Consider the following 13,015-nt stretch of genomic DNA (forward strand, 5'->3'; position numbering starts at 1 on the left):
GCTGAAAGTAGCAGTTGCTGCAAAAAGTACTGGACGTTGATTATTGTTTATTCATGTTATCTGCAATCCAGTTTCCCCAGAATGGTATTTTCTTTTCTTACGGCAGTAGCTTAGTGAACACTGAGTTGGAAAAGCTAAAAAAAAAAATATATAATTATTAGTACTATTGAAATACAACTGTTACTTACACTGTTTATATACACTTTTAAAAAAGAACAAGTTTTATCCCTTTTAATGCATTCTGTAATTCCATGCTGTGTATTCATGTTCAGGTTTCTGCGCGTAAAGAAGTGACGGTGACGGTTCCTCCCAAGCTGGAGCTGCGTTGTCCGTCTCTTGTTGTGGCCAATAAGAGCTTAGAGTTCACACTTGTCAGCTGGGGGGCCATTGGTGTGGACGTAAACTGGAAGATCACAAACGATGGCGTCCAGGTTGCTAAAGGTAAGTGGATAATGACTCTGCACTGATGAACTGCCAGTAAACCCATCGGCACGCACTGTGATCAACAGCCAGCCTGAAGTTGTTAGCTTTGTGCCACCATTTCTGTTCTGCTCTGAACAAAGCCTTTCTGAATGTCACTTTATCTTCTCAACTGGCAGCTCTGTTTAAATGGAAATGCTTTCAGAACAGCACAAGTGTGCTCGGATTTAAAAAAGGGCCTCAAAAGCACTCAATTCTTTGCAACCAAGGAGTTTTTTTCTTTGAGCAGCAAGACTGCTGTATCTTTTAATGAGGTTGTGTTCCCAGAAATAACGTGTCTCCCATCTGTCCTCCTCCAGCCTCCCCTCACTGTCCAAAAGATGGGGTGTACCACGCCGAGTCCTCACGCTGTTTCCAGATAGTTCCAGGGGAGTTGAGTTGGAGCGATGCTCGACAACAATGTTCAGACCGTGGCGGGGATTTGGCGATAGTCAGGAGTGATGCTCTGTGTAACCTGCTGGCACCCAAAGTCACACAGTGAGTGTTTTTTTTCCTCGTCTTTATAGAGTACACAAATGGGACTTCAGTTTTTCCCCTCTGTGGAATTGCTTTTTAGAGTTTATTCTCAGTCTTACTTGTGTAATTAGTAATCCTGTTTGTATTACAGTGTGCTGTTAACACAAATAGATACATGGCCACATATTTCTCTGCTTCAGAAGAAGAGCTTTGACACTGCATTAAGTTAGCAGGTACAAATCAAACAAACACCCAGTTTCCCACCGTGTCAGTGCACTCCCCTAACCAATCAAACTCTCATCTAGTCCTTCAGCCATAACCTACATCCCCAGAAAATGAAATCAAAAACCTGTTCTGAACTATCTGAGTTATGCTGCTCACAGACAGACAGATAAACAAACGCTAGCAAAAAAAAAAAAAACATCCTCGATGGAGGTGATAACCTGCAAGATCTGTGACAGTCTGACATCCCTGGAGCGAGCCAAAAAAACACAGACAACAAAAGAGATGTCTCCCTTTCAATCAGTGAAAAACACAAAAGAAGATGGAAAAAGTACACGGTTTAGAAAGCTGTGTGTGTTTTCTAGCTTCTCCCCTCATGTCACTGTATGAGCTCCTATTTGTCTGAATTCATGTGTGTTGTCTTAAAGTTAATCAAGTGCTCTGCTTTATTAAGTTGTATTCATCTATTACGTTTTGTGTCTCTTGTTTCCACTTGTTCTGTGGCTGCACTAAAATGCTGGAATGCTGTGTAGTTCTCACAGTGTGGCGCATGTTCAGATGCGTGTGTGTGTGTGTGTGTGTGTGTGTGTGTGTGTGCACACCACGCACGACGTCAGAGCTTTGCCTTGGCAACAATGCAGTATCTTAAGAAAAAAAAAGAAAAAGCATTGCGTCTTTGTTTTATATACTGTACATGTGTGTATAAAGTACAATGTGTAACATTCGCGTCAAAAACACTTCGTATGACCTTGTGCTGCTCCGACGGCCTCCATTAAGTTGGAGAATGTCGCAAAAACCACATCTGTATTAGCACAGCTGCATCGCTACTTTGACACCCTGGAAGGAGGAGTTCATGGCGTGTGTGTGTGTTAATGTGAGGGTAGAGGCCCTGCCCTCATAGACTGAAGTGAATGAGCGGAGAGAGAAAAAAGAAAACCTGCTGCGGATGGAGGGATGTTTCTCCACCCCCTTGCTTATATAAGGAACTTGTTTTTTCCCCCACAAAGACCCTTTTTCTTGTTCGCTCTCTGCTTGTATTTTGTAACCCCCTGTCCAGTCTCTCTTAGATGTCGTTTTCACAGATGTGAGTCGTCAGCCAGTGTAGAAAAGTCTGAAAGAATACAAGATGGAAAAATAGCTTTTAGTGAATATTTCTGTCAGTGCAATACAATAGAGACTGTGTGTCACACAGTTCGAAGGAAGGCCATGCTGTTTTCACTTTAAAGGTACAGTGTGTGGGATTAAGCAACATCTATTAACAACGATAATAACAATTACTTATTTATAAAGTGGCTTTCATGAAACCCAAGGGCGCTGTACAAGTAGGAAAACAGAAAAATGGCAAACAATCACGTGGCAAAAACTTGTGTCACTTCAGCCGTGATTGAAACGACTCCAGAATTCCTGAGCGAGGGAGCGGCGGCGCTGAAAGCCCTGTTGCCAAAGGTCTGCCTGCAGGTGCTGGGGATGAAGAGGAGACCGAGGTCAGCAGACCGCAGGTTCCACGAGGGACGGTGCACATGGAGGAGGTCGCAGAGATAATGTGGAGCAAGTGAATGGAAAGACTTGTAGCAGAGGAGGAGAAGCTTGAACGTGATCCAGAACTTAACGGGGAGCCAGTGCAGTTGTTTCAGCGTGGGGGGAGAACCCTGGAAGCAGAGTTCTGGACGTGTTGGAGCCTCTTCAGGGGTTTTCTTGGGGACCCCAAACAGGACGGCATTGCAGTAGTCCAGGCATGGATGAGCGACTGAATCAGGGAGCGACGGCCGGATTCGGGAGACTTGGAAAAAGGCAGATTTTGTGACAGATTTAATGTGTGTGTCAAATGATAGAGTTGAGTCCATAATGGCACCCAGGTTTGCGAACCTCCGTGGACAGTGAAGAGGTGACGTCATCGACAGAGATCTATTGGTGAAGTTTCTCGTTGCAGCTGAATTTCTCCCACCTCACCCCTTTCCATCCCAGCATGTAGTAAAATCTATGGTTGCCTTCCGTTATCATGAAGTTCGAGTCTGTCCAATAAAAAACGTAAATATAAAGGGCTCAGTCTGTGGTAATAAATACAACAACTCTTACATTCAGATGACACCTCACTCTTACACACTTGACCTTTAACTGTTTCGACAGGAAAAAAATAATAAAGTGGGAATGTGCTGTCCATTAGTGGAGAGGAAATCCAATTATTGTGTCGTAATCACAGCGACATACTACCTATCTGACATCGCCTCTGGGATCTACCCCGGGGGTTCAATCAGAATCCATTTTCCTGCTCTCTCGTCCCTGCACTTATTGATTGCTGAAGGCCAGCTGGTGCATAATTCAGTGTCACCTATTGTGACATGTATTGATTTGGGTCGAGTCACTGTAGCGTGTTTTGTGTGCTGTGCTGTGTCTTGTATAACGGCACAGTTCACAATTACGCGGACGATGCGGGCATTTTTTTTTTTTAAATGTCTGATGATCATGTCGTGTGGAATTTTCTCTCACATTTGGTAGCGATTGCTTGCATGAGACAGTTTCCTAGCTGTCAAGCAGTCGCTGTGCTAACCTGTGTTACCTGTCTCTTCCTGCCTCAGGGAACGAGGTGTGTGGCTGGGCTTGAGTGATGTTAACTCTCCAGGAAAGCTGCACTGGGTGAACGGCTCTGACGCACAGGATGGGGAGGAGGGCCCGTCGCCTCGTTCCCCGATCCCCCGTGGAAACGTGTGCGTGTCCCTCAATCAGCATGGTCAGACGAGTTCACACCCATGCACTGCCAAGCGTGCCTTTGTCTGCCAATACAGTCCTCAGGGTAGGCTCCTCACATCCACACACACCCACACACACACTGACGCACATCCAAAACAATATGCTGCACTTCGGTAACCTAGAAAGTCCTAATCACAGGAAGAAAGCAGAGGCACAGTTTCCACAGAAATGCTGTTGTTGTTTTTTTTCCTTCTCTTTGTTGTCTTTGTTGTCAAACTTCTTGTAAATTAAGATGTGGCACAAACACGACGTGGAGGAGCAAAAATCAAACAACCATGGCAGCTAATTATGAAATTGGCTCCCTGAAGCACCTTTTATAATAGGAGCACACTTGGCTTCGATTCAAATTGCTCCTTGTGTGCGAAGCGTTCATGCACAGTCCTCCATCATTTCCCACATTATGATTACATCTGAGTAATATATCATTTTCATGATGAAGTGCAAAGATGAAAGGAAACATTGCTGCGTGGAGCACTGGAGTAATGTAATATTGATGTCACCTAAAACACAAGGTTAATTGAAAATGTCTTAATAAAAAATCTGAATGCTGAGGAAAATAAGCAAACTTTATCCATAATAGTCAGCCTGAAGTGGCTCCTGTTTTAAACGGCAGGTAGCCACTATTAAAATGAACAGCTAACCTTAATGTTAATTGATGTTAAATCATATTAAGCAATGAAAATAATCTCAGTTTGACTGATTTTTTCTTCCCTTCCAAATACCTAGTGTTGATAGTTGCAGGCAAATTAAAAATGTATACTGTGCTGATGCAACCAATTTTCACCACTTAGGTTTGGAAGTGGGTTTGCTCCACAGGAAGAGCCTTAATGAGGCAGAATTCAGCCGTCAGTGACGTCTGAACTGTGTGTTTTTACATGTCTGTCTTTGAGAGGACATGTGGGCTGAAGTTCCTCACAACTTTAGAGGGACTGTACATGAATAAAGGCCTGGTTTTAGGTTAACCCTTAGAACACGGGGCATTTCGGCTGCTTTTTATTCCATTACAGTGTTAAAACGTACAGAGGCTATAAGAATGTGCATTACGGAGTGTTTATATCTTTAATTTTCACCAACTATATAAACACACCTCAGCAAAAAGTACTCGGATTGAATGTTTAAAATCGGATTGATTTTAGGGAAATTTGGAAATTCGTCACAGTTCAAAGTTCACTTGGCTCGTTTTTATGAACAAAATGAAAGACAAATGGTCTATTTTGTGACTTCTGCACAATTATTGCTACTTTATATCACTACTACATGCGATATAAAAATTAATCACAACTTTGAAGACAAAAACAAAAAATGTTTAAAGCCTGAATATGTGACATATAAACAAACAACCCCAGGATGTCCATATCAGGAGTTGTGTATTATTCCCCATGGCAATTTACCATGAGGGCACCTGCGGCACAGATCCATGCCATGTGAGGACTAAGGTTAGAATTAGGCTCAGGGTGAGGTCATTATATCTATGAGTGTCCTCACAAAGAATACCCTGTGTGTTTGTGTGTCTTCGTCATGAACTACTTTCAGTTCTTTGGTCTGTTTAGTTTTTGATTGTGTCAGCACGCAGTCAGTTTGTCTTGAATTCTTCTCACTTCTCACTTCAGTTTGGTCTGTCTCTTTAGAAGGTTTTTTCTCTTTTCTCCCATTTTTCCACGTCTCTCTCTGTCAATGTCGTCATTTCGTGTCATCTTTTCCTCCTTTTGTCACTTTGGCTTCATTCTGTTTCTGCCTCTACAGTGCGTGTGCCAGATGCAGGGATCTATATGGTGGGGCTGCCTGTGTTTGCCTCCCACAATCCTTTGCAGCGCGCCCCAACTTCTCCACTCACTGCTCCACGACCTCCCAGCAGTGGCATAGAGGTGAGGTGTCAGGTTTCAGCCTGTTAATATTCTTGATGTACATGTATCAGGCTGATCTGCTCGAACTTGTATTAAACTTAAGGTTTTTTTTTCCTTTCTCACTCAGGTGCTGCTGTTCCCAGCGCTTAGCTTTGTACAGGCAGGTCGTCTGTCCTCCCTGGAGTTTCTCACTCAGGAACTGGGCTCACAAATCCATGTGCGATTCCAGCTGTACAGGCCACATTGTCACCATCCAGGCCGGCACCTGCTGCTGCCCAGTGAGTCGCATGCAAAAGCACAGACATACACTGACCCACATTAACCACACACTCCTGGTGAATATCAGCTGGTGTCAAAGAAAACATATAAGCCACCTGCACTCACACCTTTCAGATGGCAAAACAATAACACACACACTGACCCACCTTGTCTGAAGTTGTTAGGTACATGAATGTGAAAGTGATGGAGACAGAGAATAAAAGAGGAGGAAAGAGAGACAAATCAAGGTCACCTCCCTTCTGAGCTCCTTCCTGTCCCCGTCCAGACTAACACCACAGGACTCTCTCTGCAACACTTTGCTGAAACATGGCAAAAGAAAAAAGAATTGAGATGCTTTTCATGTTTTTTTTCGGGGGGGGGGGGGTTACATCTCCACCGAGGCGAAGTAGAAAGATGTGCAGCAGACAAAGAAGCAGACACAGGTGCACACGGAAGATGTGAGGGACAAATTCACAGAGAGAGGAGTTGCTAGTTAAGGACACTCAAGCACATTTTCTGAAAAAGCGTCCATTTATAATTTGGGGAAGGCATCAGCAGGAGACAGTGGACACATAATTGCGTAAAGCAACTCAATTATTAATGATGCAGATAGCAAGTTTGCTCTACCCCACTCAGAGCTGGAAGTGAGCCCAGTGTGGTAATTACACACAAATGATCGCACACTTGTGTTTTGGGACATTTGTTTATTTGATCCAGTAATTCTTTGGTTTATTTGCAGCTTCGCTCCGCTGGGCCTGTCAGATGTAAGCTGTCAGGCAAAACTACAATGAGACCAGAGCTTTAGGGTCAGATTTGTTTGTCCAATGTTTTTATGCTGGAGGCAGCTGCCACCAGTTGTCGCTAGAGGCGTTACGTTCTCAGGTTGTCCTTCCGTCTATGTGTGTGTGTGTGTGTGTGTGTGTCACACTCTCAGGAACATCAATGTCACAATGTTGTTGTGGAACGGAAAAGTTCACTTGGATCAAGGATGAACTGTATAAATTTAATGTGCCCTTGCAACACTTTTAAACGATCATGAACTCAAATATTTTATACGGTTTTAATAATTTCTTTGTAATTATGGAGAAGAATCCCAAACATATTCACACCGAAGAAGCAGAAAAATCAATTCATTGATTATCAAAATAGTTGGTGAATAATTTAGCAGTCAATCAATAATGGATGAATTGTTGCAGTCCTACACCAAACACATGTTTTTTTTTTAATTATATTTCATGACATAGTGTAAGTCTGCACACACACAAATCATTGAGACTGGGTCAGGACCTATAGGTGGGATAGGCGGGGGATTCTTTTTTTCAACGATGAAGTTATGATTCACTTATCAAACATGTGCTGTATATTTTGGAAATGGCTGGTTTAACTTTTCAAAATAAAATCAGGAGTTTCAGAAATGGCCAGAAAATGTGTCATTTTATACACAAATTTGTTCTAATGAACTATGTATGACCCTGTACTATAATATATAAAATGTATATTTTTAATTTATTCATCTATTTTATAATTAAATAGCAGGCAGGTACAGATTTGGCTTCTTTTGTATTCTGACTTTTAATAAATGTAGTAAAAGAGACATACTGTACCTTTTGTGTTTCAGGTTGTGGAGGACCAGCGTGTGCTCCAGTGGCCGTTTGTGTCCCAAACAACACAAAGACTAGTGATCCGCCCTCTTGTCCTCCGCTGGAGCAGTGGTGTCCCTTCCAGCACCGGTGCTTGGCTCTGTCTAGTCCCTGCCAACCATCGTCCTGTCCAAACTGCACCCAGACTCACCGCCTGCCCCCTGGGGCACTGAGGCCCCGCTACACTCTGCAAAATGAGGTGGTCTTCACTCTACCTGCGGGACCAGCTGCACATGTAGTGGTGAGAGGATTAACTTTAGCCTCCAGTTTTTGTGTGTGTGTGTGTGTGTGTTTTTGCTTTGGAAACAGAAAAAGTTGATGACTTCCAGCTTTAGTTAGAGAGTGTTTACAGCCAGATAGGATAAACAGTTCAATGACTGCAGCTGTTGTGCAAGGTCTGCACTGTTATTGCAACAATAGAAGCGGATTATGATGGTTTGATAAAGAATACACTTGAGAAGGTGCGACCTTACTTTCACATGCATGTCTGTAATCTGTTGTTGCCTGTAATTTAGACTCTCCCGGTCACGTGGTCCCATCTTTCGCAGGTACAAGAACGGTTGGAGGACCTCCTGGTTTCGCGCGGTGACGTCATCGCGCTGCAGCACGACGCTGGCCCCGAGTCTTTACTCCGCTGCCAGTCCTCCTCACACTCACTGTGGCGACAACCTGTTTTAGTCCTCAACCAGTCGGAGTGGTTCTGGAACAACAACACCAGACTGTCGGCGGATAGATGGGCTGAACCTGATGCTGACCCTCTGCCTGACCCAGAGCTGGACGTGGAGATGCTGGTACAGGACGGTGAGGGCGGCTGGCTGGAGGACGCGGTCTGCCCTGTCCGATTGCTCTATGCGGGACACAGTGAGACCCAGCTGCAGGGAGCACAACTGTCTGCTGGTTTACCCCAGCCTGGACTGTACAGCCTGCTGGTAAGACAACAGAGGAACATGTCATTTCCCAGCATGCAACTGGCAGATATCAGCAAGTGTGAGGAGGCCACACAGAAATGTACAATATAAAATATATACATTGTGCAGTTTTTGACTCCCAAGTCAGATAGAGCTAATATTCAGATTGAACATTTTGGTGTTAAATTACATGTAATAGAAGCTTTTGTTCAAATAGTTCTATTAATTAAATGGTAAATTATTCTTACGAAAGGTCTAGTGTGTAAGAATTGGGGACATCTACTGGTGAGACACTAGATTGTAACAAACGGAGGACTCTCGATGAGCTCCACATACCAGAAAGCGTGGCGTTCTTTTTTGTTGTTGTGTAGTAAACTTAGTAGTTTGTTCAGTTTGTTCAAGTATGAAAGGCTCATTCTAAAGCTATGAAGACCAAATGATTTCTTACATTTAAACAGTAGGACAAAAACCTTTGTCCTATGTTGGTATATTCTGGTATTCATTTACCCAGTTATTGAGGTTTAATTCTGATCAATTACAGGTGACCTCTGCGGAGCCGTCATACCCGGCCTCAGCCACATGCCCACTGCGCGTGGTGCCCCCTCTGGGCTTGACAGTCCTCCACCCGACTCCCCAGAATGGCACCTTCTACCTGCAGCCCAACGACACCCGCCTGCTTCTCCGTGTCCAGTCTTGCTACGTAACCCACGTGTCGCCGCGAGGCAATAATCACAGCGTCGTGTTCCAGCCAGAATGTCCGTCGGAGTTCTCGTCCAACTTGGCAATCTGTCAGCCCGCGCCAAGCTCGGGGACGGGGGTCAAGGTCACCGAGCCCAGTCTGTATGCAGTGCTGGATCTGAACCTGGGAGGTCAGGAACAAGAGAGTCCAGTACAGGTGGAGTTGGAGGCCTTCAATAATGTCACCGAAGCCAGACTGGTCATGTCTGTCCACTTGGAAGTGCCCCTCAGAGGACTGGTGGTGCAGCCACACCCTGCACACAGAGTGCTGATGGAGTCTGTCGTGGTGAGTAAGTCAAGACTTAGGGTTAGAATTGGGTTTAGGTTAGGGGTCAGAGTAAAGGGTAAGGGTAAGGTATGCATCTGAGATGGTTAAGGTTAAAGGAATACTTCACCGATTTGCATTTCGCTTTGTATTAATAGAATAGGGATATCATGTTTGAAAAATTGTGCTTCCCAAACTCAGTTTCCCCTGAGTCGAGAAATATCTTCATTCTTTTCTTTGTTACGTGCCCACCAGAGACACTTGGTCCGAGGCTTGAAACTGCAACGCTAATTGGCTAAACTGGAATGTAAACCGTGTCCGCCATCTTTGCTAACAGTTACGCTAACAGGACCAAGTATTACTGGTGGCCAAGTAACAAAGAAAAGAATGAAGATATGAGGAAACTGAGGTTGGGAAACACACTTTTTCAAAAACACTACGTCTGTTCTAGTAATACAAAGCTAAATGCACATCAGGGAATTATTCCTTTAAGGTAACTGGCTAAAGAATGCATTATCAGTCAGTGAGTGTGTGTATTTGTATTTGTTACCTCTTCAGGACCTTGTCAGCACTAGTAGTCCTTAGTCATTTCTGAGCAATTGGTTACATTTAGGGCTAAATGTTAAGGTTAGGTTTAGGCGTTAAGTGGTTATGGTTAGGGATAGCGTGTGTTTGTTTGCCTTAATTGGCGTCAGGATGTATTAAAACATTTATTGAATATAAGATATGGACATGTTTTCCTGATCCTGTATGTGTGTGCTGTATTTTTGTGTTTGTTATAGAGCTACACAGCATCCGTCCTCGAAGGCTCCAGTCCCACATTTAAGTGGACAGTGGACGACAAACCCCACTTCACCTACTACAACACGGTTCTCAATGTCATCTATCAGCATGCCGCGGTCTACAAGCTCACGGTGAGTTCACAATCAAAACGCGTCACAGATTTGCTGTCAAGCTGTCTCCACTCTCACATTTGTATGTGACAGGTTTTGGTTTGGATACCCAGCTTGTTAGCCGGACATCGGCAAACACTGACAACATGTCCACTCAGTTAGTTTCAGCTGTGTTTATACAGCTTTTTATTTTTTTGCCTAAAGTTTGGACAGTGAGGGCTTAACGTGAAGGTTTTCCAATAGTGAATGAATAGAACACCAACTGCATCACAGTCGACATGCGTGCAGAACAACATCTGACAACATGAGTTCAGCCATTTCCTGACAGATTTGGGATTTTATCGCATTCTCTGTTAATGAGGTCTGAAGGAAAGAAATCTGTTGCACATGCAACTCCGAAGTGATGATTTTGGACTTAATACAGTTGTAAAGTGTTAGAACTGGTGGGCCCGGGAACTCAGTGTTTTATTATACATTGTAAAATCACCAAAGCTATGTTTTTGTTTTGTAGCAAAAACATTGTTTTTGCTTTAATGTTTCAGTCTCTTCCTGAAACATTAAAGATACAATGCAGAGTAATCATTGGTCTATAAATGTCAGAAAACTGGTGAAAAAGCCCTTCAAAGGTTCCCAGAGCATGAGTTAATGTTTTTAAGCAGCTTATTTTTTAGACAGCAGTCCAAATGCCAAAGAGATTCAAGTGGCAGATATTTATTTTAAGAAGGTCACACTCAGAGCCAGTATATATTTGGTGTTTTGGGTTTTAAAAAAGTGACAGAAATTAATAACCAATTACTTAAATAGAGATTGATTGGTCTACAAGAGATCTATTCATATTCAGCCTAGACGCCTAAACGACTGTGAGAGGAGTCACGTTTATGTAATCATGCTGGTAGAATGTCAATATCACGGATCAGTAGATCTTTTCTCTGGGGATTTTTTCCATCATGCTTGAAAAATACGCAAGACACCGAAACTCAAAGGAAGCGCGTCTCAGGCGCGACTCACACGTGCCGTGTGAACACTCTAATCTGTCAAGACTGCTGCCGAAATAATGGAAAGGCATGATGGAACACAGCAGTGATGCACGCGCCACACGTCCAGTGTGAACCAGGCCTTATGACTCACCTGTGTATTACACCCTCTGTAGTAATAAGCAAATGAGCGACCACATTTGCTGTGTGTTCTGCTGCCAAAGCTCTTCTGGATAATATTTCCCAAGTTTCCTACAACGTGACAAACTTCTGTTTGTGACTTTGCGTCTTCTGTTTGCGATCGAGAAACCCCTCGTGGTTTAACTTAGTGACGCCACTGGCTGTGTGTCTTCCTTTCAGGTGACAGCCATGAACCATGTCAGCACCCTCACAGAGTATTTCAACGTGACAGTGGACCGCCTGCAGCCCATGGCCAACTTGACTGTGAGGGGTGTGCCAGATGTGGTCCCACAGGGCTCCACACAGACTCTCACCACGTCTGTGCTGGTAGACATGTCTGTGGACGCCACCTTCCGGTATGAACACTAAATAGACAAAATCAAATGCCTTTTTACTCTCGTTTTTTTTTATTTTTCATTTCCCTTTTTGTTTTTAAGTCGGAGGCATTCCATCTGTTTGTGTTTGGCTCCACATTTCTGCTCCTTTATCTGTCTCTCTCTCTCTCTCTCCCTTTCTCTTAACTCTCTTTTCTTCTTCCTGTGCGCCATAATAGCAAAGCAGCAGTCATACCATGCAGAGCCTTGGATTTATAACTGTGTGGTTAGAGCAGATTGCTGACAAAAATTTTCCCTTCTGCTCGGCTTTTTCCCCCGTTCATTTTTTTTTCTCTCCTTTTCTTCCAATGCGTTCTCTCCTGCTCTTTTCCCTGCCTCCCTCTTTCACATTCCCACCCTCCCAACTGTGGTGCACTCTTTCACTTAGTTTCCTTCCACTCTCACCATTCTTGGTCCAGAGAGGCTTCCTGAGTTTAGATTTTTCCACTTCTTTTCTTTCCAAACCCTCGATTGCCTCCTTAGAGAAGATTCCCATTTTCCAGTGTGTGTGGTTATTAGCACATCTATTCATCTCTCTCTTTTTTTTTGCCTTAATTTAATTTTGTCTCTGTTGTGCTGCAGATGGTTTTTCGGTGACAATGGATATAAGGAGTTTGAGTACAAGCCTCCCTATGATCCTGCCCTCCTCTGCGCAGACTCCCCTAATCAGGTCCTGCTAAGCAACAATGTCACCTACATCTACTCTCAGCCAGGTAACACTGCACGTCTATCTCTATATATGAAGAACTGTTATATATAGACATGAATAATCAAGAATCTTACATTAAAATATCTAAAAACCATGAGACGTAGGCTCTATAGTTTGTTGTAGTAAATCGTTTCCAACATTCAGACGTCATCTGCTTTACCCCTGTGAAACATCACAGTGAGGAAGGAAACACTTGCTTAGCCAATGTGTTGATTTCTTTTTAATTGGTGCGTTTGTCACTAGTGGATCAGTGTTGCCAAAGCTCCTGTAAAGCGCAAACGTACAGGGGAGCGGATAAGAGACAACAAAACAACAATTCCCATGAT

The 13,015-nt window shown here is 43.6% G+C and overlaps 1 protein-coding gene across 1 annotated transcript in view; it reads left to right on the top strand.

The window, feature by feature from the left end:
- The window catches only part of pkd1a (polycystic kidney disease 1a), a 60,064-nt gene that overhangs the window by 22,730 nt on the left and 24,319 nt on the right, over positions 1 to 13,015 (top strand). The window contains exons 8-18 of the mRNA XM_058640197.1: positions 273 to 441; positions 780 to 957; positions 3,735 to 3,949; positions 5,650 to 5,771; positions 5,878 to 6,028; positions 7,627 to 7,889; positions 8,197 to 8,577; positions 9,098 to 9,580; positions 10,342 to 10,473; positions 11,787 to 11,962; positions 12,563 to 12,693. Coding sequence (XP_058496180.1) covers positions 273 to 441; positions 780 to 957; positions 3,735 to 3,949; positions 5,650 to 5,771; positions 5,878 to 6,028; positions 7,627 to 7,889; positions 8,197 to 8,577; positions 9,098 to 9,580; positions 10,342 to 10,473; positions 11,787 to 11,962; positions 12,563 to 12,693 — 2,401 coding nt within the window. The remainder of the gene's footprint in view (positions 1 to 272; positions 442 to 779; positions 958 to 3,734; positions 3,950 to 5,649; positions 5,772 to 5,877; positions 6,029 to 7,626; positions 7,890 to 8,196; positions 8,578 to 9,097; positions 9,581 to 10,341; positions 10,474 to 11,786; positions 11,963 to 12,562; positions 12,694 to 13,015) is intronic.

The sequence above is a fragment of the Solea solea genome, chromosome 10 (assembly GCF_958295425.1).
Source record: "Solea solea chromosome 10, fSolSol10.1, whole genome shotgun sequence".
NCBI classification, from domain to species: Eukaryota; Metazoa; Chordata; class Actinopteri; order Pleuronectiformes; family Soleidae; genus Solea; species Solea solea.